Source organism: Cololabis saira, chromosome 14, assembly GCF_033807715.1.
Source record: "Cololabis saira isolate AMF1-May2022 chromosome 14, fColSai1.1, whole genome shotgun sequence".
Classification (NCBI taxonomy): Eukaryota; Metazoa; Chordata; class Actinopteri; order Beloniformes; family Belonidae; genus Cololabis; species Cololabis saira.
The window spans coordinates 32,724,662-32,751,315 of NC_084600.1; the positions used below are offsets into that span (position 1 = coordinate 32,724,662).

General features: G+C 41.3%; 4 protein-coding genes and 3 non-coding genes across 7 annotated transcripts; 5 read left to right on the forward strand and 2 right to left on the reverse strand.

Moving 5' to 3' along the window:
- The first annotated feature begins 4,240 nt into the window (after positions 1 to 4,240).
- trnav-aac (transfer RNA valine (anticodon AAC)) lies at positions 4,241 to 4,313 on the forward strand. Its single transcript has one exon. It is a non-coding gene; the product is annotated as a tRNA-Val (tRNA).
- Positions 4,314 to 4,749: 436 nt separating this feature from the next.
- Positions 4,750 to 4,822, reverse strand: trnav-cac (transfer RNA valine (anticodon CAC)). The gene has a single exon. It is a non-coding gene; the product is annotated as a tRNA-Val (tRNA).
- A 108-nt stretch (positions 4,823 to 4,930) lies between these two features.
- Positions 4,931 to 5,003, reverse strand: trnav-cac (transfer RNA valine (anticodon CAC)). The gene has a single exon. It is a non-coding gene; the product is annotated as a tRNA-Val (tRNA).
- Positions 5,004 to 8,726: 3,723 nt separating this feature from the next.
- On the forward strand, positions 8,727 to 9,552 carry LOC133459994 (histone H2A-like). Its single transcript, XM_061740450.1, has one exon. It carries the CDS (start codon positions 8,766 to 8,768, stop codon positions 9,150 to 9,152), a length of 387 nt encoding a protein of 128 aa, XP_061596434.1. The 5' UTR covers positions 8,727 to 8,765; the 3' UTR covers positions 9,153 to 9,552.
- Positions 9,553 to 10,150: 598 nt separating this feature from the next.
- LOC133459998 (histone H4) lies at positions 10,151 to 13,039 on the forward strand. Its single transcript, XM_061740455.1, has one exon. The coding sequence runs from the start codon at positions 11,397 to 11,399 to the stop codon at positions 11,706 to 11,708; it is 312 nt and encodes a 103-aa protein (XP_061596439.1). The 5' UTR covers positions 10,151 to 11,396; the 3' UTR covers positions 11,709 to 13,039.
- Positions 13,040 to 20,129: 7,090 nt separating this feature from the next.
- On the forward strand, positions 20,130 to 20,611 carry LOC133459996 (histone H2B 1/2-like). Its single transcript, XM_061740453.1, has one exon. The coding sequence runs from the start codon at positions 20,237 to 20,239 to the stop codon at positions 20,609 to 20,611; it is 375 nt and encodes a 124-aa protein (XP_061596437.1). The 5' UTR covers positions 20,130 to 20,236.
- A 4,750-nt stretch (positions 20,612 to 25,361) lies between these two features.
- On the forward strand, positions 25,362 to 26,466 carry LOC133460000 (histone H1-like). The gene has a single exon (XM_061740457.1). It carries the CDS (start codon positions 25,398 to 25,400, stop codon positions 26,019 to 26,021), a length of 624 nt encoding a protein of 207 aa, XP_061596441.1. The 5' UTR covers positions 25,362 to 25,397; the 3' UTR covers positions 26,022 to 26,466.
- The last annotated feature ends 188 nt before the right edge of the window (positions 26,467 to 26,654 follow it).

The following is a 26,654-nucleotide window of genomic DNA, read 5'->3' on the forward strand; positions in this document are numbered from 1 at the left end:
TTCAGTCTGGTTTCATGTTGGGGAATCAGAGTCAGGGTTAGTTGGTGTTAGAGTTAACTTAATTAAAGAATAAGACTAATAATATGAGGTGAAGAAGAATCTACTGTATACTGCATAATGGAAAAGGCTGACTGAACTGATGTTTGATGGATGAATGGGCCCGGCGGGAGGTTCAGCTTGAACGTGAAAGTCAAAAGGTGATTGGAGGGGTGAGTGTCATCTGTAAGGATGGCACTGCCTTTCTGGAGACGGCATGTCGTGAAGATGTGGTCCAAAGCTGGGAGGGGGAGGCCGACTGTTTTTTTTTTAATATGTTTTGATGACCCTCTGGAGGCATTTCCTGTCCATGTTTGCGCAGTTTGCATTCCAGGTAGTCATCCTGTAAGTGATGATGCTTTCCATGATGCAGTAGTAGAAGGCCTTAAGCAGAAAAAGTAAAGTAAAGTAAAGTAAAGTGGTAAAGTCCACAATTGATGGTGGAGCAAGCATCAAACTATCATCCAATTCTAGCCAATCAACCAATGTTGAAAAGATGTAATAGAGTCAATGTTGTTTGATGGTCAAATTTTAATGCTAACGTCTAATGTTGAATCAACGTATGCTGTTTGTCGCCGGCCAGGCTTCAACATGGCTTCAATATTTCTGCCTAACCATATTTCAATGTTGATTCACTCATATTTTGGTATCTGGTTTGTGTTTGAAGGGTGGGTAGCAGTGCAGTCTGAGGTGTAAAGGAAATAGAAGAAGGGATTGAGGACACAGCCCTGGGGTGCCCCTGTGTTAAGAGACAGACTAGAAGAGAGGTGTGAGCCGAGTCTGACTATCTGCGGACTATTTAGTCCTTAATCCACATGCACATGGGGCTGCTGAGATCAAAGTTGACGAGTGTTTCCACTAGGACATTGCAGACTATTGTGTTAAATGGAGAGCTATAATCAATAAAAAACATTCTCACACATGTCCCTTTCTGATCAATGTGTGTGAGGATTGAGTGGAGGGCTTTGGCAGTTGTGTCCTCTGTGGACCTGTTAGCTCTGTAAGCATACTGGTGTGGGTTGAGGTTAGGAGGCGGGCTGATTATGATATTTTTACCAGTCACCGGCCTGTCGTCATGTAGGGTGCTGTTGTTCCTCTGCTTGGGCACCGGAATGATTGTGGCTTGTGACAGCTTAAAAATGTCAGTAAATACATCTCTTAGGGCCTGATTTACTAAGATCCTAAATAAAGAGTACTAAATTGCGTGTGCACTGAAAAAGTTTGCACGTGCTGTTGTTGTGTGTTTTGCGGGTGATCAACTAAGAATGTTTGCGCAATTAATAAAAGGTGCAAACCGCAGTATTTAAATGAGGTGTTGCGTGTCTTACGGTTTGCGCCATGGAGAGTCTGGATGGAAAGCAGATAGTCGCAAGCGCTAAATGAAATTTGACGAGTTGGAGTTAGAGATATTAGTGGAAGAGGCCAATAAACACATTCATGAACTACAGCAAAGAAATTTAAACATTACCAAAAGAAACGCAATATGGGAGAAAATCTGCGATAGAATAAATGCAGTTGGTAAGACAAAAAGAACGGCAGATGAGGTTTAAAGAAGGTGGCAAGATATAAGGCGAAGAACTAAAGAAAAAGTGGCCTTTAATAAAACTTTGGCAAACAAGACAGGTGGAGGGCCTGCGGAAGAGATGCCTCTAACCAGCATTGAGCAGCAGGTGCAGCTCACCTTCTGCGAGGAGCAGATAACTGGGATACCGGGGTATGACACGCTAGAGCCAACTGCAGAACAAGGTACAGGCGCACAATAAGAAACACTTTTTTCTCCATGAAAACACATGATTTATTTATTATCACAAATAAAAACATGAATGTGCCTCCTGTGGCAACCTTTTGCTGAATAATACTCGATTTAACATTCAAATAAAATATTTCTCCTTTTGCATGTGGAGAATCCTCACCAGAAGTTGAGCCATCCCCACCCCAGTCCTCAAATCAGCCCTTAACTCATTCAACAGCTCCAAGATGGAATCGCTAGATAGTCGATATGTTTCAACTATCTGGTTTTCATTCATTCCAAACAAATTTACACAAGTCCGAAAGACTCTCTCTCTCTGCGTATTATTTGATTTTGGTGATGTCGCCTCCTTGCCACAATAACAGCAGCCATCGGTGCGTAATGCTGGGCAGATTAGCACCTTCCTTTCGAACGTATTAAATACAGACGCAATCACAATCCCTGCAATGACTTTTAGGCTTGGTAAATCTCATTGCGCGTGGTATATGAACCTATTTGCATTTTGCCCTCCCAGTATTTAGCGCTTTCTGGTGGGTACGCCCCATATTGATTATACATCAGGGCAAAAGTACTAAATGAACAGCGTGTGCTATTTTGCTCATTTGAGAGGCGCAGTCCTCTTTGCACGCTGTTAGTAGATCAGCTTGCACATTGGTTTGCGGGTGATGTCAAGTTTGCACACGTTTTTACGCACGCAAACCTTTAGTAAATCAGGCCCTTAGTTGGTTTGCACAGTCTCTGATCCTTCTCCCTGGTATTCCATCAGGCCCCTGTTTTCCTTCTGTTCACAGTCCTGAAAAACCCGCCTCACCACCTGTGTTCCTTGCTTGATGGATTTGAGTCCACAGGAACTGTCATATAGCTGAAGCTTTTGTTTTTGGCTGACATGGAGACACTCCAGCAGTTACTTCCTGTCAGATGCTGGGGCTGCTGGGAAACATGTGTCACCGAATTGATGTATTACAACCTCCATTCTGAGTTTGATGCAGTTCCTTTGAAAGGCTAAAGTGCTCTAACTGAAGAAGGAACCACTGTCAGGACTGTCTCATCATGAAGAGAGATGTTCTACATTTGTATTATGTGTGAGAGGTGAACCTCTCACGTCTGACATTTCCAGGTCACTTACTCACAAAGGGGCTCCTCTATCTCCCTCCTGCTCGTTTAGCCCTTCCTCCTCTGTGACAAACAATTACACGTTTCCTCGATCTGGCTGGTCTTCAGCAGGAGGGGCCCCCCTTATGATCCAGGTCCTGATCAAGGTTTCTTTCCTCTTTAAGGGGAGTTTGAGTTTGAGTTTGAGTTTATTTTATTTATAACAGGGATAATACATATTAATGAACATATACATGTAAATATGCAAGATTATAGCCAACGGCTAATTTTCATCTTTAGTCCCTTCGGCAGGTTAATGTCAACAACATAAAATAATAAAATCAATAAAACAACAGTAACGACAAGTAGAACAGTTAGCTTCCATGGCCAGTAGGCAGGAGGAGCAATTACAAGAGAGAAAACGTGTCCTTAAAAACACAATAGGACAGAAAAGGAAAAGAAAAGCAAAAACAATGAAAAGTATAGCGGATCGTGAAACATACAGGCCAAGGGTCAGGGGACCATACGAATTTCAGTAATATTAAATGCTAAAATTAGATATCAAAGGGCTGATTAAAGTGCAGATGCTGAAGTGTTAAAGTGTTAGGTGCGTAATTATATTGCAGATTGCCCGATTGCACAGTAAATATAAAGTGCTATTTTAAATGCACAATACTCAATACATATTACATTAATTAAATACCAGCAATGACAGTTTTATGGTACTGGGAGTACCCATTTTAGGAATATAAAGTGCGTCTTGCCTTGCACATAGCCCTAATACTTAAAAAGTAAATGAAGATATAAAAAAATAGCGAAAATATTAATGGAGGAAGAGGGAGTTGTAGTAATGATAATAGAGCAGTGATGTTTATGTATGTACTCAGTAGAAGTTGCAGATGGTACCCCAACAATTAGCTGACATTAAACAAATATACATGTTTAGGCACGGTTGTGGCAACAGTGTTGTTCTTCCAATATAGTTTTTACCTGCTGTTGATAATGTAATAATTGTAATGAATGGCCCCTTTCAGTGGCTTAGGTTTCAGTCAGGAATCTGTTGAAAAAAATCGCTGGTGTAAAACGGAAGTGAAACCTGTTGGGAAAGCAGGACTTTGGCTCCATCTAGTGGCGAGATGCTGCTGCTTCTCTCTCAAGTCCTCAGATAATAAATTAATGTTTATCTATTCCAGGTATTTTGTTCATCTCATGATGTGTTTAACTGCACAAAACATCAAAGATTTTCCTGACAGTAAGCCGAGGATATAAAATATAGAACAAATTGCACTAAAAAGGAAAAGTATATACACAGAGTGCACTGGAAAGTTTTAATGGATATCATGGCCGTCAACTGGCATGGCGGTTTCCGTAGTGTAGTGGTTATCACGTTCGCCTAACACGCGAAAGGTCCCCGGTTCGAAACCGGGCGGAAACATGCTTTTTCGATATGTTTAAAATGAGTTATTATTGAAAAGTATAAACACTTGTTGGCTGTACTGGTGTCAATACCCCTGGAGACTTTTGATGAAAATATTACTACCTCTGTGATATAGCCTCCAGTGAACACGTATGAACACTCGACTGACAGGTCACTTAGCGGAAAATCCGCAACATATCTACTGACATTCATCATGAAGAAGATACTATGTTTAGGCTTTATTGTACAAGTAATGTTGAAAAGGAGCAGCAAAAATGAGTATACAAAACCTTGGAAAAGACTGTTAACAGTCAAACCCTAATTACATTCACTCAAATCAATAATTCACTGACAACCCAAAACTACTGATCTCTTTTTTTTTTACACGGGTGCGCAGGAAGAAGATCGACACGGGTCATTTCAGTAGGACATTCGCTTACAAGAAAACAAATAATGTTTCCGCCCGGTTTCGAACCGGGGACCTTTCGCGTGTGAGGCGAACGTGATAACCACTACACTACGGAAACCGACGAACGCCGTGTGACACTATTTTGTGTTGAAACTGGATAGGTACGCAGAGTACGCTTCATAAGTTTGTATTTGACAAAGGAGTGCGGGTTTATATCAAAAGGATATGTTTCCGCCCGGTTTCGAACCGGGGACCTTTCGCGTGTGAGGCGAACGTGATAACCACTACACTACGGAAACTGCTGTACCACATATGACACCTTTTTTTTTTCAAACTAGATTCTGTCTGTGAGGCCCTGCTTGATTTTCGTAGTAAATGTCCAGAGGGGTGATGCTGTTGTCTTATGCCGCGTTCCATTTGTCCTCGGAAGTGGGGATTTCCCAGTTCCTAGTTGGAATTTTCAACTGGAACGCCCCTCGAAGTGGGATTTCCCACTGGGAAAGTGGGAGAGTCTTCACCACCCCCGAGTTCACATTCCAAGATGGCTGCCCCGGTTGTAAACAGTAGAAGAAAGCTCTGTAATAATTCGTAGCACTTCTTTCTAGTTTTGGTCACACTAAATCAGTCGTATACAAGTATTGTTCGGCATATATATGCTGCTATAGTGTAATTTACATTTTTCATGTGGTATATGCGAACTACAAACTTGTTTACCTATTTTGTAACTGGAACGCTGATAACTCGGCTGTGACGTCGTTCCCAGTTCCCAGTTCCGACTTCCGAGGTAAATGGAACGCAGCCCACTGCCTTTAACTCAAACTGTTGCTCCTAGGATTGTGTTGGGGTCCATCAACAGAAGTGGTGTTTGGTACTGTATCCCGTCCGAGGGCGGGATGTGGCCCTCTACCGGGCAGCCCCGTGACGGTGTTCCCTCACTAGTTATTCTGTGCCCAGCAATGTTTTCCATGTTTGTTTTTATCTTTGATTCTGTTTTAACATTAATATGGATTAGGGTTGGTGGGGAAGGGAGATGGGTGGACAGGTGGGATTTAATAGGTTTTTTACTGTTAGGCACTTTATGTTGCATTTTATTGTACGAAAGGTGCTAAATAAATACAATTTGATTTTATTTGAATAAAAAAAAGGAGTGCAGGTTCATATCAAAATGGTATGTTTCCGGAGGGAAAGGTCTTAAGGCAAAAAAGTGAAAAATTATACAAAACACAGAACCAAATCCTTAACTTTTCTAAATAAAATCAAATATACTGGTCAAAAGACTCTGTTACTCTAGGTCCAGTGACTTCTAAAACGTTCACTGAGTTACTGTATATTTATTATACATGCAGCAGCCAATAGAAATGCAGTATTCTGCTTTGTCACTAGTCACTGGTTAGAACAAATATGAACCAAAGGAATCTTACAAAAAGGTATTAAAGGAACCGTCTGTAAGAAATGGCCAAAACTGGTACTGCAGTCACTTTCAAAATATTGTTGAGCGGCGTGTACCCTCCCCCTCCTCCCCCCGACCAGAGGTTGCCAGGTAGGCTGCAGAATGCAGCAGGAACGTAGGCTGCCATGGCTGCGATAATTAGAGCCGAGCTGGCAACCCGGATGCCGAAACAATACTGACTTGGTGATTGGGAGATAGGTGGAGGGTGGAGCTTCAGGCCAAAACAAAAAATGACAACATAAACATCAGTTGAGGGCTGCAACTCCTCTTTTTAAACTGGAATATCCTGGCTTGAGTGCTGGGGCCTGTACTACAAAGCGGGATTTGGGGTTAGCGAGGTAACTTCAGGATTAACCCTGGGTTTTCAGGACTACGACGGTGGTTCACTTCTCACCGGGGTACATCGCCATGGTAACTTATGCTGAACAGCTAACCTGCTCCGGAGCAGGTTATGTTCGAGATACAGATCGCCGGGTATAAAAGCACCGCCCACTGACCAATCAGCTCTCTTGGAAAATGGCATGCCCTTTCGAAGAGAATCCAGTGGAGCTCGGTGCGCGGATCGTGAGAGGATCCCTCCGATCTTCTTCTTGTCATTTTTTTTTCTGTTTGCTGCAAGTAATGTCAATGCTATTTCATTGTGCTTTTGTGGCCGATATCATCCTAAAACAGAGAGTGATAGAAACACTAAAGCCTTGTACTTGTTGTACTTCTAAGATATGAAAGTGAGCCTACTTACCGCTTTGAATTATGTTTTTATATGTATTTTTTATTTGCTCCCATGTGCGTTTCACTCCGCTGGGGTTGCAGCTGAAGGAATGAAGCTACAATTGTCATACACGCCATACGAATACATCTAAGCAACACATGCATTTAACAGAATAGACAACTGTAATTATAGTCAGATCTACTTATGCCCTAATGATGGGGCAGTGATGTTTATATCCCTATGAACTTACGCATTTATACAGTCAGCGATCTTTTGCCAGCTGTCTTTCCTGCATTTTGCAGCTGCAACTGTGTTGCTTTTTGCCTGTATTATATGCCTATACTCATCATATTTCCGTAAAATTATTGTTCGCTCTTCGCTACTGAAATAAGCGGCTCTGACAGCGGACTTCTCCATGCTTGCAATTGGTCATGCGCTGAAAACACTGCCCCTTTTATGTGCACGCGCTCATATCCAGATTGGAGAAACCTGGGTTGATATACCGAGTTGATAACCGCCGTCGTGTGACCGATTAGCGTGATTGCAATTGTCCGGGTTAGTGAATCTGGATAAGGAAAAGATATCTTGGGTATGTTGAACTTGCTTCGTAGTACAGGCCCCTGTTGTCAGTGACATAAGTATTTGAAATGAACATGATTTTTAAATGTCTGTCGACATATCGTGGTCATTTTATGATTAGTTTCATTATTGCTCTTACATACAGCTCCTTTAATCTTTTTAAACATGAATAACACTTATCCAAAATAGTTACAATACGACGGAGTATTAGGGCCAAACTAAGACAAAAAAAAATGGAAATTACGAAAATAAAGTCGTAGAATTACCAGAATAAAGTCATAATGTTGTGAGAATAAAGTCGTAATATTACGAGAATAAAGTCGTAATATATAATATAATATATAAATATAACTTCGCAAGATGCTCAATATTCCTCATTTTAACACAGGGAGAAGATGCTCTTCCTGTTAGAGTTCTCATAAATTACCACTATATTCTCGTAATATTACGACTTTATTCTCGTAATATTACCACTTTATTCTCATAAATTACCACTTTATTCTCATAAATTACCACTTTATTCTCATAAATTACCACTTTATTCTCATAAATTACCACTTTATTCTCATAAATTACCACTTTATTCTCATAATATTACGACTTTATTCTCATAAATTACCACTTTATTCTCATAAATTACCACTTTATTCTCATAAATTACCACTTTATTCTCATAATATTACCACTTTATTCTATTACTTCATTTCATTTCATATATTTATTTATTCAAACAGGTTAAAACAAAAAGAAAATAATCAGAATACATAAAATGTATGTATCGAAAAAAAAACAACCAAAGAACAACAAAGAAAACCATTAGCAAAACAAAGCAAATTAAAGAGACAAATCTATATGTAAATAAATATTTCCTGTTTGAAAGGGTGTAGGATGAAGTTTCAAAAAACTTTTCTAGTCCTACCCCTTCTAATGTTCAGTTTTTACCATTTCTTCCTTTCACACAACTTCAAAAAGAAAAGCATAAAAGAAGAGAAAAAATGACGACTTTAAAAAAAAAATTACGACTTTATTCACGTCATTTTACGACTTTATTCTCATTATATTATGACTTTATTCTCGTAATTTCATTTTTTTTTTTATCTTAGTTTGGCCCTAATACTCCGTCGTATTACAACACCTTTTATTTTGAAAACAATTTTCCAACGTAGAGCGGAAGTTGTTCTTATTGGTCGACTCACTAACGCTCTCTCTGACCAATCAGGTTCCAGCTGCCTGGATATAAATAAGAGCTGATTTCCAGCAACGAGCATTTACTTTTAGCGCAAGTTTTTATTTCAACAACCGAAACCAGTGATCTCTGTTAACATGTCTGGACGAGGAAAGACCGGCGGCAAAGCCAGAGCGAAGGCCAAGACCCGCTCCTCCCGGGCCGGCCTGCAGTTCCCCGTGGGCCGCGTCCACAGGCTGCTGAGGAAAGGAAACTACGCCCAGCGAGTCGGGGCCGGAGCTCCGGTGTATCTGGCCGCCGTGCTGGAGTATCTGACCGCTGAGATCCTGGAGCTGGCTGGAAACGCCGCCCGCGACAACAAGAAGACCCGCATCATCCCCCGACACCTGCAGCTGGCTGTCCGCAACGACGAGGAGCTGAACAAGCTGCTGGGAGGCGTCACCATCGCCCAGGGAGGAGTGCTGCCCAACATCCAGGCCGTGCTGCTGCCCAAGAAGACCGAGAAGGCCGCGAAAGCCAAGTAGATCAGCTGTATCCCGACGAAACCAAAGGCTCTTTTAAGAGCCGCCAACATCAGAGTCAGAGCAGAGACGTCCGACATCACTGCACTAGAAAACACTAGAAACACGATCCATCTCACTGTCCCGTACTGGGGTCTTTATGCTGTTACTAATGCCGCGTTCCATTTGTCCTCGGAAGTGGGGATTTCCCAGTTCCCAGTCGGAATTTTCAACTGGAACGCCCCTCGAAGTTGGATTTTCCATTGGGAAAGTGGGAGAGTCTTCACCACCATAGACATAAAAACGTAGACGCCCCATCGAGCGCTGCATCGATACGTCAACGTCGCCGCCATATTGGATGTGGCAAGACTGCGCTGTAAACTGATACAAGTAAATTGACTTATTTTCATAAAGCGCCTTTATACAAAGAAACTTACGTTTTACGTCTCATTTATTCATTCACACACGCACTAATATACTTGGGAAACAGTTTAGGCACCAAATATATATTTAATTTTCTCAGATGGCAAAAATAAGAACTTTATTGATCCCACATAGGAGTAATTCATGTTATATCAGCTATAGAGAACAAGGTAGTGCTAAAACACAATATATATCCCCCCTCACAAAAATAAGAAAAATAGAGAAACATATTTTCTCATCAACAAAACTAATTGAAAAAATTTCAAATAACATATTTGAACCATTTTTTCAGACAATAAAATAACTGAAAAAATCAGAAAAATGGTTCAAATATGTTATTTTGTTACTTGAAATTTTTTAAATATTTTTATGTAAACTATGCTTTGTTGATGAGAAAATTGAGAGAATTACTCCTATGTGGGATTAAGTTCTTATTTTTGCCATCTGAGAAAATTAAATATACTATATTTGGTGCCTAAACTGTTTCCCAAGTATATTAGTGCGTGTGTGAATGAATAAATGAGACGTAAAACGTAAATTTCTTTGTAGAAAGGCAATTTATGAAAATAAGTCTATTTACTATTAGTTTACAGCGCAGTCTTGCCACATCCAATATGGCGGCGACGTTGACGTACGGCTCAGCGCTCGATGGGGCGTCTACGTTTATATGTCTATGTCGTTTCTATAATACATCCATGGTCTATGTTCACCACCCCCGAGTTCACATTCCAACATGGCTGCCCCGGTTGTAAACAGTAGCAGAGAGCTCTGTAAAAATTCGTAGCACTTCATTCTAGTTTTGGTCACACTAAACCAGTCGTATACAAGTATTGTTCGGCATATATATATGCTGCTATAGTGTAATTTACATTTTTCATGTGGTATATGCGAACTACAAACTTGTTTACCTACTTTGTAACTGGAACGCTGATAACTCGGCTGTGACGTAATTCCCAGTTCCCAGTTCCGACTTCCGAGGTAAATGGAACGCAGCAGGTTAAGTCCCTCCACCGAGTTCGTGTTTAACAAAATGGGGTCATGCAAATTAGGGTTACAGAACTACTTATGTCTCTAAATGTTGCATCTTCCTAAAATAAGTTCCTGTCCACACATTTGGTGTTTACTGAACCAGCTTGCAACATACATTCTCTTGATTTAGTCTTCTAACACCTTTTACCTTATCATTCTTAGTACGCCCCGTCCTGGCTGGACTATTAACTGCAACATACATGTTACTGTTTTTTACTCCATATAACTAAATGTAAGAACAAAGAATATAACAAATCAAAGGATCCGCTGCGATAACACACTAAAGAAGCAGGAAAACATTATGTAGCCTTTCACTGAGTTTCTGTTGGGCTTTGTGGGGATTACACTAAACTATACAATAAAATTACAGTTAATCTGTTTCTATAGTTAGGATTGTCCCTCCAATGTTTCACCACAGAGACACTGCTCTCTTCTTAAATTAAATAGGCTTTGGCTTAAGGTTTTTTCTCCCACTAAGGGAGTTTTTACCTGCCCTTGTTTATGTTTATGTAATAATTGCTTGGGGGTCATGTTCTGGGTCTCTGGAAAGATCCTACTGTCAACTTCTGTTGGAATAGACGCTATATAAATAAAATTGAATAAAATTGAAACTTGAATTGAATAGGTGTAACAGAAACTAATAGTTTAAACGGGTAATTCACATGAAGCTAGTTGAGTGAAAAAACAAATTAAGCTCCGCCCACTGAAATCCTGCCAAGTGCTTTCCTTTACGTCCGCTGATCGGAAATAAATCCTGCCCACCAGCGAGCTAAATTCATCTTCGTCTGTGTCGACGTGCAGAATCACATCGTAAAGATGAGCGGCAGAGGAAAAGGCGGCAAGGGACTCGGGAAAGGAGGCGCCAAGCGCCACCGGAAGGTGCTCCGCGACAACATCCAGGGAATCACCAAACCCGCCATCCGCCGTCTGGCTCGGCGCGGCGGAGTGAAGCGTATCTCCGGCCTGATCTACGAGGAGACCCGCGGGGTGCTGAAGGTCTTCCTGGAGAACGTGATCCGGGACGCCGTCACCTACACCGAGCACGCCAAGAGGAAGACGGTGACCGCCATGGACGTGGTGTACGCGCTGAAGAGACAGGGACGCACCCTGTACGGATTCGGAGGTTAAACATCTGATCAGACCTGAACAAAACGGCTCTTTTAAGAGCCACCCACTTACTGTAAGAGAAATAAATTCCTTTAGGTTCATACTTTGTTTGAATTGTATTCTGGTGAATCCAGCGAGTTCAGCAAACCAGAATAAAATCAGGTTTATTAGACACTTTATTAATTCCGAGGGAAATTCAAGTAATAAGGTCCCTTAAATTATGATAAAACCATGATTTTTTGTTTTTTTTTAAATGTGTGCAAAGCATGTATTGAGGCCAAAAAAAAGAACCTGCTTATTGTCAAGACTAAAATTACATCAACAGATTGTTCAATTGTATACATGAAACCAGAAATAAAAACTTTTTTTTAAATACACCACAATACAAAAACCCTCATTCGAATTTTGAACAATCAAACATTCATTTTCATTTCATTCATTTTATTCTTTATTTCATTCAAAAAACAAAACAATTGAATACAAATACAAATACAAATGTTCCTAACTTATGAATGAAAAGGGAGCAGAAAGAAGAAGAATCTTATCTGATCTGCCACTTTCACAAATAACAAATTAAAAAATTAAAAAAAACAACTAAGTGAATAAAAAGAACTAAAATAAAATTAAAATAACATTAAATAAAATTACCACCACCTACGGGTATGTCAATCAAACTCAACATTTTTCGTTATATTTCCTTAACATACAGGCTTTAATTGTTCTTTTGAATGTAATGTTTGATTTGGATTCTTTGTTTTCTTTGTTCAGATTGTTCCATAAATTGATTCCTTTCACAGAAACACAACGTTCCATCAATTTTGTCCTGCTTCTTGGTTTGGCAGCACAATGCAAAGACACAACCAAAAACAAGAATGTTAAAAAGAAAAATGCATAAAAAAATAAAACAAGCTTTTAACAGAAATCATAACAAACTAAATATAAAAAAATAAAAATAAGAGGCATAATTAAAATGTAAGTATATGAAGTATAAATTATCTCCATGCTACCTCTTCAGGTCACCTCACCGTATATTCATGCTTGGAAGGCCTCATCAATGTCAGAATTTTTAAGAAAAGCTAAGAACTTTCCCCGTATATCATCAAATTCAAAGGGCTTTTTCTTGACATAGTAGGTCAGTTTTTCTAGAGCCGGGCATGACGTTAGATGTCTCAGCCAGAGGCCTAAGGTTGGACCCTTAACATTTTTCCAGCACAAGGCTATTGATCGTCTAGCTGTAGAAGGCTTAGGTCAACCATTTGTTTCCCTTATTGTCCGGGTAGGAATTCAAAACACACAATGTGGGGCTTAGAGGAAGTGGGGTGGAAATAATTTGTGAGATATATTGCCTCGCCATCCTCCAAAATGTTTCTTTACATTCCCATAGACAGTGATATAAAGTACCTTGATAATCATTGCATTTATAGCAGAGGTCAGGGATATTAGGATCAAATCTATTTAATTTTACAGGAGTGATGTATAATCTCATTATCCAGTTGTTCTGTATTAAGCACAGTCAAGTGTTAATGGTCTGAGATTGCGCCTTCAAGCATATAATGCCTCATTCATCTATTGAGATTTCATAATTTAAGTCTTGTCCTGTCTTTTCCTTTCCGTGCTGTCGTTATGGTTTTGCCACAAGATTTTATATAGCCGTCCCTTATTGAAACAGTTCTGTTCAGAAAATGTTTCCAGTTTAGTTAGTGGAGGTTGTTGTAGCGACTGCTTAAGTCTAGTCAGGATGAAACTCATAAGCTGTAGGTACTCAAATAAGTGTTTGCTAGGAATATCAAACTTCACTAAACAATGTTTTAGTTTAGTTTGAATCAAGTTGAAATGTGAATTTTGTCCAAAATTGGGGGTTCTGTATAAATGAGAGTTCCGGCAATACCGATTCGATACCGATACATTATGTTCTGTAAATCTAAGAAAATGTGTTTATTTTAGATAGCTTAAGAATACTAGACATCTGAGTCACTTATTTAGCTATTTATTTTAAAGTCAGAAGTATACTACGGTAGCGGCCTCATTCACAATCCAGTCGAGCTTTTACAACAACAGAAAAAACAGTGTTTAAAAAAAGGTGTTTCCATCAATAAAAAAAATCCTTAGTAAAATAAAACAATCAAAAGGAAAAGACAGGACAAGACTTAAATGATGAAATCTCAATAGATGAATGAGGCATTATATGCTCGAAGGTGCAATCTCAGACCATTAACACTCGACTGTGCTTAATACAGAACAACTGGATGATGAGATTATACATCACTCCTGTAAAATTAAATAGATTTGATCCTAATTCCTGACTTCTGCTATAAATGCAATGATTATCAAGGTACTTTATATCACTGTCTATGGGAATGTAAAGAAATCCAAACATTTTGGAGGATGGCGATGCAAACAAAAATAAGAACTACTATGAAAATGAAAAAAAGTAGTTCCTACCAGCAGCGTGTCATTTAGACAAAATCTCAGCCCATTTCAGTCTCAGCCCATAAGATAAAATAAGAAATCCTTTAATAGTCCCACAGAGGGGAAATTTCCAGATTACAGCAGCAAAGGGGATAGTGCAAAACACAAGAGGCATCAATATCACACAATAATAATAAAAACACTATAAACAGTATATACAATAATAATAATGTACATGTGTATGACAATAAACCTATTTACTGTAGCCTACCTCACAAGGACAGCTGTGTTTTTCATTGTATAAGGACGTCATCCTGAGAAAAAACATTTAAAACGAGAATAGGAAGGTTATAAAATGATTTTAAGTAGACATCTGCTGCTACTTACATTTATTGATAATGTAACATCAACAATGTCAACAGAACCAGAGACTGGATCAGAATCAATGAGCAAGTAAACTCAGCTGCGTCAGCCATTGGATCAGTCCACATCAGGGGGGGATAGACTTATTTTAATTTATACTAAATATTCCCCGTGAGGATGAGAGTTCAATCGTTTTATCAATTGAACAACAACAGAATAATGTTGAAAACTGGTCCGGGTCTTGATTAGGTGTGTTCCTGTAGCCCGCTTGTAATGTTTTTTTTCTGCAATGAATGAATGTTATTGTCGAATAAACCACAACAGAACCATGTGGAGCTAAGTTTATTTTAAACGTTGTGATTTTGTGATTTCGTTCGTGTTGTAACGTCGTTGTTTTCAGTCCGCCCTGATAGCAAACCGCCGCCATCTTACACAAAGACACTTCAGCTGGAAACAAGAGCTGCAGCCACGTGACCATCTGAGCCAATCACAGGCGGGGGACGGCACACTTCATTTACATGGAGTCTTTATAAAACTAGTCTCTCGGAGGGAGGAGTTCATCTGCACGGAGAGTGTGGGTCTGGTACGGTCTCTAGGCTGTGGGTCTGGCAATCCGGCGTCCCCGAGAGGGGAGAGCCAGGAAGTTGAGCCATGCCTGGGAAAGGGAGGCAAGGAGGAGGGAAGGGAGGAAGTGGCACAAGCAAACACCTGTCAGAGGGGGAGAAGAGGGACAGGTCGGAGAATGAAAGTGAGGGCGATATTGACGATAACTTGAAAAAGAAATCAAGATTTGGGGGTGAGGGAGGTTTCAAGGTGATGGTCAAATTTAAGGATAAGAATGATAAAAGCTTAAACCCCATCAAGTTGTCCGAAGATATTAAAGATAAAATGGGACCCGTCCTGAATGCGAGAGTGATGTTGAATGGAAATTTACTTATCTTCTGTAAAACAGAAGCCCAGAGAGGTAGGGCTTTGAAAGTGTGCCATCTGCTTAATAGGCCTGTTGAGTGCATCATGCTTGAAAACAAAGTGCAGAATATGAAGGGAGTAATTTATGTTAGCCCGGACATAACTGAGAGTACTATAGTTGATCATCTGCAGGGAGCTGATGTTGAGGCCGCACGCAGGTTTAAGGAGGGTGGTGTAGCAGTGATGCTTACATTTAAACAAGAAGTGAAGACATTGCCAGATAGAGTGTTTTTGGGATTCATGAGTTACCAGGTGAGGGAATACAACCGTCCTCCATTGCGCTGTTATAAATGTCAGCGGTTTGGGCATACAGCAGCTGCGTGCAGAGGAGAGAAGAGGTGTGGAAAGTGTGGAGGTAGTCATGAGTTTGCACAGTGTCAGGTAAGGGAGGCAAGGTGTTGTAATTGTGGGGGGAACCATGTGACCTCATTCAGGGGGTGTGAACATCATGTCATGGCAGTGGAAATTGAGAAAGTTCGAGCTGGGGGGGAGATGTCCTATGCTGAGGCAGTGAGGAAAGTAAAGGGGGAAGGGGCCCCGGTGAGGGTGGGGAGGGTGCACACTTCCCAGGCTAGACCAGTGGTAGAGGAAGTGGCATTGCAGGTAAAGGAGAGGCAGTCATTTCTGGCATTTATGGTAGATGTTCTATGGGCAGCTAAGAACCAAGCTAGAAGGTCAGATATGATCAGAGTAGTGACTGAGGCAGCAGAAAGATTTTTTGAGGAGGTGCAAGTAGACCCAGCGCAGCTACATGCATACATGAGACAGAAGATGGAAAAACAAGAGAGGGAAAGAGTAGAAGAATGGGGAAGGAAGAGTTTAGACAAGAGTGAGTGCTATGAGGAGGGAAGCATGGATGCACAAGAGGATGGTGATGATGATGATGATGATGATAATTAGGCTGCTGATGTTTTACATCTTGCATTGGAATGCAAGAAGTTTAATAGCAAATGGGCAGGAACTTAAGAGATTTGTGGATGCATTTAAAGACAAGCCGGAATTAGTGTGTATCCAGGAGACATGGCTGAAGCCGTGCTTAGACTTTGTGGTGCCGGGATATGAAAGTGTTAGACAGGATAGACATGGGAAATCTGGAGGGGGTTGTGCCACGTTTGTAAGGGCAGATGTACAGTATCAGCGGGTGGAAGTTAAGTCACCATTGGAGTGTGTTGTAGTTAGAGTGTGGGAAAAGGACAGATGGGTGAACATTGTGAACTATTATAATCCATGCCTGACAATTAACATAAGTGAGATGGAGGAGGTTATGGAGCAAATAGGGGCGCCAGTGATCTGGGTGGGAGATTTTAATGCTCACAACCCTCTATGGGGCAGCAGGAGGAGAGATAATAATGGGGGCATTGTGGAGGAGTTTATGGATAGGCATGGGTTGGTATGTGTGAATGATGGTAGGCCTACTAGGTTCGAAATCAGAACAGGGGCAGAGTCGTGTATAGATTTAGCATTAGCTTCTAGCGAGCTGGCCAGAGTGGGAGAGTGGGATTCATTGGACAGGTATACATTGGGCAGTGATCATTATCCTATTCTGTTGAGATTTGGGAAAACATTGTTAACTGAGGAGCAGGTAAGGCCAGGCTACTTTGATTACAGCAAGGTAGATTGGGGGGAGTTTGCAGTAAAGTGTGACCACGCCATTGACAGTGTAAAGGGGGAAGGATCAATAGAGGAGTGGAATGATAGCTTGTGTGCAATGATGTTGCATAAAGCGTATGAGTGCATCCCAATTAAGAAAAGCCCTGCAGCAAGACTGAGTGTCCCATGGTGGAATAAGGAGTGCAATGAGGCAGTGAGAGAGAGAAATCGCACTTATAGGGCGCTGAGGAAAGACCTGAAGGAGAGTAATGTTATAGAGTATAAAAGGTGGAGAGCCAAGGCTAGAAGAGTGATAAAGTCTGCCAAAAAGGAGTGCTGGAGGAAGTACTGTGGAAGGTTAGGGGTAGATACCTCACTGGGGGAGGTATGGGCAGCAGTTCACCGCATGTCAGGGGTGGTGCGGAAAAGGAGGATGCCAGTGTTAGAGGAGGAAGGGGTGGTTGCAACAAGTGATGTAGAAAAGGCAAAGCTGTGTGAGAATAAGTTTAAGGCTGTCCATAGTGGAGTGAACATTGGGGAGGAAGGTGTAAGGGAAAGAAATGAGACATTAAAGTGCAATAGGTTTAAACTTAAAGTAAATGAGGACAATACTGATGCAGTTAATGTGTATTTTTCTATGTCAGAACTGTGTAGAGCTATAAGGAATGGGGGAAGAACAGCACCAGGAAAAGATGGATTAAGATATGAGATATTCAAAAATGTGGGTGGTTTAGTGTTGGAGGAAATACTTGCGCTCATTAACAACATATGGATGGAGGGAACTATTCCCTCAGCCTGGAAACAAGCAGTGGTGGTCCCAATTTTAAAGCCAGGGAAGGATGCAGCAAAGCCAGGATCTTACAGACCTATTGCACTTACATCAGTGTTATGCAAAATTATGGAGCGGATGGTGACTGATAGGCTGGTGTATAAACTAGAGAAGGAGGGGTGGTTCACACCAAGGCAAAATGGGTTCCGTAGAGGTAGGGGCACCATGGACTCAGTGCTCGTCCTTGAGTCTGAGATAAAGAAGGCTATGGTAAATAAAGAGGGGCTGATAGCAATATTTCTGGATATTGAAAAAGCATATGATATGTTGTGGAAAGAGGGGCTGATAATAAAATTGTACGACGCAGGAATACGGGGACGCATGCTTAACTGGATCCAGGATTTCCTTAAGAACAGGGAAATCCAGGTGAGGGTGGGAGGGGCGCTATCCAGTGGCACAGGCATTGAGAATGGGACACCTCAAGGTAGTGTAATCAGTCCAGTCTTATTCAATATAATGATAAACGACATGTTTAAAGACATTGGGCCTGGGTTTGGCTTCTCTCTGTTTGCTGACGACGGGGCAGTATGGAAAAGTGGGAGGAACTTAAAATATATAACGGAGAAAGTGCAGGGAGCATTAAATCAAATAGCTGACTGGGGGAGCAGGTGGGGCCTTAGGATATCAGTGGACAAGACAAAGTATGTGGTGTTTGGGAATAAGAAAACGGAGTGTCAGGGGTTAGTCCTGTATGGACAGGGGATTGAGAGGGTGAAAAATTTTAAGTTTTTGGGTGTGCACTTTGACGAAAGGCTTACATGGAAGAGGCACATTGACAGCATAGTAACAAAGTGTGAAAAAGTGATCAATGTGATGAGGTCTCTCTCTGGAAGTACTTGGGGTGCTGGCCAAGAGACTCAAAAGTTAATATACAGGGCAATGGTGAGGTCACGATTAGATTATGGGTGCTTGTGTTATGGAACGGCAGCAAAAACAACATTAAAACGGCTGGATGTAGTGCAGGCGAAAGCGCTTAGAGTGTGCTGTGGGGCCCTCAGGACCACTCCAGTTCCGGCCCTGCTGGTAGAAATGGAAGAGACTCCACTGGCAAAGCGGAGAGAAAAACTGGCCATGCAGTGGGTGTGCAAACTGAGGGGGTTCCAAGGGGAGAACCCAGCTAAACTAGTCCTGGAGGAAGCGTGGGAGTGGGGAGGAGGCAGGGTTAAAAAGGAGTGCTTTATCAGCAGGACTAGCAAAGGGATGGAGGGGATGCGCTTGGGAGGGGTGGCCCCCACAGTGTGCTGGCCAGCTGTGCCGCCTTGGCTTTTACCTGCTCCAAAGACAGACCTCAGCATTCTGGACTGTGTTAAAACAGGTGGAAGGGCCGCCGACAGTGGAATGGTAAAAAAGAGACTAGAGAGCTCCTGGAAACATCATCTTCAAATATACACAGACGGGTCCCTAGATCCTAAAACGGGAAAGGCTGGGTTTTCCTTTTGCATTCCAGGGTTGGGAATTGTGGTGGGTAGACGACTGTCTGAGGGGGTTTCAGTTTTTACGACAGAGCTGACCGCTATAATATGGGCACTGGAGTGGGTGGAGGAGGTGCAGCCAGGGCAGGTTGTCATTTGTACTGACTCGGCCTCCGTCCTGATGACTTTGAGGGAAGGCAAGCTGGGAGTGCGTTCAGACCTGGTGGTGGAACTGTTAATGCTGCTATATAAGATTGAGAAGGCAAGAGGGGAGGTTGGGTTCCTCTGGGTGCCAGCCCATGTAGGGGTGGAAGGGAATGAGAGGGCAGATGCGGCAGCAAAAATGGCATTGAGGAGGGAGGTGGATGTTGAGGTGGGCATGGGAGTGTATGAATGTAGGACCGTCATAAAAAAGGAAATAACAGCAGTATGGCAGGAGGAATGGGAGAGGGAAACGAGGGGGAGGCACTACTTCAGCATCCAGAGAAATGTGAAGAGAGGGCTGAGCTTTCAAGAATCAGAAAGGAGGGGAGCAGTGCTAATGACAAGATTAAGGCTGGGGCACTGTGGGCTGGCCTGGGACCTGCTGAAGATGGGGAAACATCCAGATGGACTTTGTGGAATGTGCAGGGAACATCAAACAGTGAGGCATGTCCTTATGGAGTGCAGCCAGTTCGCAGAGGAGAGGAAGAAATTGTTTACAGCAGTAGCAGGGCAGTCCCCAAGTACAGTTACACTTAAGACACTGCTTAACCCCAAAGAGAATAAACCAAGGACTGTGAAAGCAGTCCTTCAGTTTATGGCAGCAACAGGACTCCAGCTGTAGTTCTGAGCTGCTCTTTCTGATCTTTTTGACTGTTCTGGACTTGACCTGTGGGAGGCAGCAATGTGCCGAAAGGCATCTAGTCTGCCGGAAACTACAAGAAGAAGAAGAAGAAGAGGAGTTCATCTCCGACCGTTATTGAAAGAGAGGAAAAATGCCCGAACCTGCAAAGTCCGCGCCCAAGAAAGGCTCCAAGAAAGCGGTGACCAAGACCGCCGGGAAGGGAGGGAAGAAGAGGAGAAAGACCAGGAAGGAGAGCTACGCCATCTACGTGTACAAGGTGCTGAAGCAGGTCCACCCCGACACCGGCATCTCCTCCAAGGCCATGAGCATCATGAACTCCTTCGTCAACGACATCTTCGAGCGCATCGCCTCCGAGGCGTCTCGTCTGGCTCACTACAACAAGCGCTCCACCATCACCTCCAGGGAGATCCAGACCGCCGTGAGGCTGCTGCTGCCCGGGGAGCTGGCCAAGCACGCCGTGTCCGAGGGAACCAAGGCCGTCACCAAGTACACCAGCTCCAAGTAGAGCTGGTGGTTCCAAAACAACGGCCCTTTTCAGGGCCACCCCCATCTTCCTGAGAGCGACCTATGTTAATATGTGGATTTATGTGCGTGTAGTTTTCATCACAGTCCACTTAAACCATCCACTAGATCATTATCTTTCAGCCTCTACCAGTGATTATGTCTGCCAGAAGCATCTTCCAGTCTAATACACCTTGGTGACACTTACAGGACTGTCTCAGAAAATTTGAATAGTATTGTGATAAAGTCCCTTATTTTCTGTAATGCAAAAATGTCATACATTCTGGAGTCATTACAAATCAACTGAAATATTGCAAGCCTTTTATTTTGATATTGCTGATCATGGCTTACATTTTAAGAAAACTCAAATATCCCATCTCAAAAAATTAGAATATTCTGGGAATCTTAATCTTAAACTGTAAGCCAGTTGCGGATACAAGCATGAAAATTGGTACACATACTCTTCGAACCCCACTCTATTCAAAAGTACCGCGTGCCACGCAAAATTCAAAGGGGACGGCCTCCAAAATCCAAGATGTCCGCCCAGAAATGTGGTTTTTCCTTTATAACTCGAAATGCATCGATTTTAAGCCCCATAAATATATTGAGTGCGACTATAAATTTGGGCATTGCGGACATTCTGGTACCAAATACATGCCTGTATCTACTACGGTTCTCGTAATACAGCATATAGCATATAGGTACTTTTACAGACTCGTGGGAGAAATAGACATTTGAACATTGATTGTTGTTCAGTGAATATTGTAGGCTAATATGAAAATGTTTTTTTTCCTAACCTTTTTAAGTAGGGTTATTAAAGTTGGGTTTTAAGTAGGATTATAAAATTCTAAGTCCAGTGTTCAAGATGGCTGCCATGAACTTGCCATGAATGCTATTCTTCCACGCATTTACAGGATGCGACACTGTGTCAGCCTTCCGTAACAAGGGCAAGAAAACTGCTTGGCAGACATGGGACATATGTCCAGAGGCCACACCTGTATTCTCCAAACTGAGTATTTACCCTCTCACAGTGGATAATGGTGACCTAGAGATTCTGGAGAAGTTTGTCATACTAATGTATGTATTACTACACTCGCCATGACAATACTCTTGCTCTCTAATATAAATAGACTATAATTACCGTTATTAATGATGAATAACCATCCCACCAAGGAAGTTGCATCCACGAAGTCCAGACAGTAGGTTATAATGCCATCCAGGAGTAAAACAATGCGTGGGCACGAGATACATAATGCGTGGCCATGCATTGATTATCTCTTGGCCACGTATTAATAATGCGTGGCCACGAGTTATTAATGCGTGGCCACGCATTATTTTATTTTTTTCAAATGTCACCAGAGGGGCTCCGTACATTACAGAAAATAAAGAACTATCACAATATTCTAATTTTCTGAGACAGTCCTGTACATGTTAAAGTCTGCAGAATATCAATCAAACCCAATATTGCCTTCCCAGTATAAATACTTTATATTTTGTAATAAAAAGTCAACCGTCAGTATACAACAAACTACGTCCAGATGAGTCGACTGCACACTTCCTTTTTCACATCCGTTCATACTAAGATTGTTGTCCAAAACTTTTCATGGAAATGAACAAGTGAGATTTTCAGAGCCAGAACTGAAACTTGGGATTTAAATACTTTATTTTCCTTTAACCTGCTGTAGACATTGGTTTTCACTAATGTAATTTTTTCATAATAAAAAATGGACTATATGTAATTAGTCGGTTAATGGCTAAAACTGAAGAATGAGTTTCATAAAAAATCCAAAAAAATGTATTTGACCTGTATCTGAATGAATGAATGAATGAATGAATGAATGAATGAATGAATGAATGAATGAATGAATGAATGAATGATTGAAAATATATTTATTTCGGCCAGGTCATTCAGAATTTAGACACCAACAGAAAGCATTAGTTCACATAATAAAGAGACCTAACCGAAAAGGAATAGGCTGAAGCTATTGCTTATTTACGCCTACCCTTCTCACATGATCAACTTATTCAGATCGCAACATACAAAACATCATACAAATAAATCATATTGTTTACACAATCCCAAACATAATTCCGTAATAGTATCATCTACTGGATCCCTCATATTTTTCAAACACATTAAACTTAAACAAACGTTTGAATGCATGAATCGACTGGCACATCTTACATTTTTCATCAAGTGCATTCCATATATTTACACCCCTTACAGTAATACATTGATCTTTAATTTTAGTCCTAGACTTTGGTTTTTCAATCATGTTTCCCTCGAAGCTCATATCTACTTACTCTTATTTTAAACATGCTTACAATTTTACTAGGTAACAATCTGTTGAACATTTTGTACATTATCAATGCTATTTTGTATTCCACTAAATCCATGAATTTAAATGCCCTTAATTTAATAAATAATTCATTTGATGGTTCTCTATAATTTGATTTTGTGATAATCCTTACCGCTCTTTTTTGAAGAATAAAGATCGGTTTAGTATGGGTAGAATATGCACTCCCCCATATTTCTAAACAGTATGTAATGTAGGGAATAAACATAGTACAATACAAAATATATAAAGCATGCTGGTTCAACATAGCTTTTACCTTGTATAATATGGCTATCGATTTAGCTAATTTAGAATTGACATGATTAGTATGCATCTTCCAATTTAATTTATCTTATCGTATCTTTATAATTACTGGGGAAAAAACATAACTGCAATGTGTATCCACCATCATTAATAGATGAAAATTATATAGTTTATCATCTTTTCATAATATTAATGCAAATGCTCCTTTAGTTTGAATATCTAAATTAGTTTAATATTCAGTTGTGTAGACAGCTGCACCAGGAACAGGAACACACGTTTTCTACCAGATGATTATGACCATGTGATGGATGGAAATTGTTTTTTGGTCCAGAAATCTATTTTTAAATAGATAGATACTTTATTGATCCCAAGGAAAGTTGGGGACTCATGAGCACTTACAACGACAGAGAAATAAGACATAAAAGATCAAATAAATATAGAAATATTCAATTCAATAGTATCTTGGACAATACAAACTGTTTTTAGGTGCTTTCTAGGGACCCAGATATATAAAATCAGGAATTAGAAACCAATAAACTGGGATACCGGTAATTATAATGAAATAAAGTGAAAATGTAAAAAAGTAAAAGGACAGCGGTACTAAAGTGATACTAAAGCTTCGGCACCCGCGATGAGATAGGCCTTCCTCCCCACTGCCAGACTCTACAACCAGGCCTGCTCCAGTAGTAGACGGACAATAACAATATGTGCAATATCTTTACACCTCGTACACATCCTAACTGCTTTTTTTGCACTACTTTTATTTTCATTCCACTGTATATACTTGTTGTGTGTACTGCTGCTGCGAAAAGAGAATTTCCCCACTGATGAATAAAGGATGTCTAATCTAATCTCACATGAGGATTAGCCTTATAACAGACTACAAACACACACACACACACACACACACACACACACACACACACACACACACACACACACACACACACACACACACACACACACACACACACACACACACACACACACACACACACACACACACACACACACACACAGCTTTACCATGAAAGGTTTATAGCTGGTGGTCTATAATGTCCTCTGGTCTCTTTGTCTTTGCGGTAACGCATTTATTCCTCAGACTATTATCAGGTTGTCAGAAATGTTAAAGTCTTAAAACTCAGTAAATTCTATAAAATCAGGATCAAATCAATGATTTAATAAAAAAAAATGAAATAAATGTTTGATCAAATTGAAGCCAATGAGTCTAAACATAATTTCAACAGTGTGTTTCTCCGAGTAAATCATAAAATGTTGAACAAAGGGTAATCTGAAGTAAAATGTTATTGGCATATTGATATTATATATCACATTCATACAATATTTGTATACGTTTGCACCTTATCTTGGGTCTCTGTGTGCAGGGGGATGTTAAGTGCCTTTTTCTGTATTTTATTCCTATTTTATCTACTTAAGTATTTCATTCAATGACTTCTATGACCACTTAATTTCCCTTTGGGGATGGATGGATGGAGTTGATCAGATTTGAGAACATGATCAATAAAAACATAGTTGGATCTTTTGCCCTAAGAACAAAAAGATGCATCAGATGTATCATAAAAGTAAAATAATTGTTCCGTCTTCAATGTTCCTCGATCATTTGTTGGATACGCCAAGTCTGCTCCAGGATCCATCCAGAAACCATGGTCCTGAGCGGCTGATCAGTCTACGGCGTCCCTGTGTTTACTGCCGGCTAAAACGTTCCCGTTACAGCTCATCAAATCCCCCCAACGCAGACTTTTCACCGGGATCCTGTCCACGGGGGTCTTTTCTAACAAATACGACACTTTAACATCCCACATAACCCGTTTTTAGACATTTTAGGAGACGAAATGTGGAGAAAAGTCGCTGCTCGCTGCACGAAACCAGCGCGTATCCGAGAGGTTTGAAGTCTGCTGAAAGTGTAAAACGACGTCCAGGAAGACAGGACCGAGCCCTACGTGAAGAAGGGGGACTTTTATTTCTATTTAAGTAACATTTGTGTGTGAAAACGTTGGTTTTGGAGAATAAATCGTGTTGAAACGTGGTGGAGAAAACACAAGTGTGGACACACTCGAGGCGGCTGCAGAGCGGCGGAGTGCGTTGTCTCTCCACGGTTCTCATGTCCGTTATAAGTCCCGCCTCCTGTCGCCAGCAGCAACACGTTCAGACGAACAGCGACCAGAGAACATGGCAGAAGAAGCTCCCGCAGCCGCCCCGGCCAAAGCGCCGGCCAAAGCCCCGGCCAAAGCCCCGAAGAAGAAGCCCGCTGCCCGGGCAGCGAAGAAGGACGGTCCCAGCATCCCCAAGCTCATCGTGGCCGCCGTGGCCGAGTCCAAGGAGCGCAAGGGGGTTTCCCTGGCGGCGCTGAAGAAGGTCCTGGCCGCCAAGGGGGTCGACGTCGCCAAGGCCAACAAGCGCATCAACACCGCCGTCACCAAGCTGGTGACCAAGGGAACCCTGAGCCAGACCAAAGGCACCGGCGCCTCCGGATCCTTCAAGCTCGCCAAGAAGGAGCCCAAACCCGCCAAGCCGGTGAAGAAGGTGGTGAAGAAGAAGGCTCCCGCTAAAGCCAAGAAACCCGCTGCCAAGAAGACCACCCCGGCCAAGAAGACCGCCGCCGCCAAGAAGCCGGCAGCGAAGAAACCAGCAGCCAAGAAGTCCCCGAAGAAGGCTCCGGCCAAGAAAGCTGCGAAGAAGGTGGTGAAGAAGAGTCCCAAGAAGCCCGCCGCCAAGAAGCCGAAGGCTGCGAAGAAACCCGCGGTCAAAAAAGCTGCGGCCAAGAAACCCGCAGCCAAGAAGGCCAAGAAGTAAAAGCTGATCCGGCCAGCACTCCGTGCACCAAAGGCTCTTTTAAGAGCCACCACACCCTCCTGAGAGCTGGTCCGAATAAGATTGTATTGTCTAAAAAGAAAGTTTTAATCAAATCTCCCTTTAACTCTTCAAGGGTGAATTATTTGTACTCTAAACTAGATATATGGTATTATTTGTACTCTAAACTAGATATAAACTAGGTATAAAGTGTAGAAGTCAAGTCGTGGAGCAACAATAACATATTAAGCAATAATTTTGATGGTATAATTTTTGCAGAAAGTACTTTAATAATCAGTAACATGCGTTTTTAAGAGATTGATCCTTGAAAATGGCTCTAAATTATGTTTTTACCATGATGAAGTTGCTGAGATTAGATTTTCAATCACAGCATCAATAACAACTGCTGAGATTTAATTTGACTTTTATTTTAAAAAATAAGACATTTTGACGACGCCATTATGGTTTTGTATATTTGATTTATGTACATATAGACGTATTATTGTGTGTGTGTATATGTATATATATATATATATATATATATATATATTTTTAGGTTCTTAATAAAAGGTTTAACAAATTACCATTGCTAACTGAACGAACAGATTATAAATACCATATACGAATACTAGTGCT

Coding starts and splice junctions, on each gene's coding strand:
- LOC133460000 (XM_061740457.1), top strand. CDS start 25,398: ATGGCAGAAGAAGCTCCCGCAGCCGCCCCGGCCAAAGCGCCGGCCAAA.
- LOC133459998 (XM_061740455.1), top strand. CDS start 11,397: ATGAGCGGCAGAGGAAAAGGCGGCAAGGGACTCGGGAAAGGAGGCGCC.
- LOC133459994 (XM_061740450.1), top strand. CDS start 8,766: ATGTCTGGACGAGGAAAGACCGGCGGCAAAGCCAGAGCGAAGGCCAAG.
- LOC133459996 (XM_061740453.1), top strand. CDS start 20,237: ATGCCCGAACCTGCAAAGTCCGCGCCCAAGAAAGGCTCCAAGAAAGCG.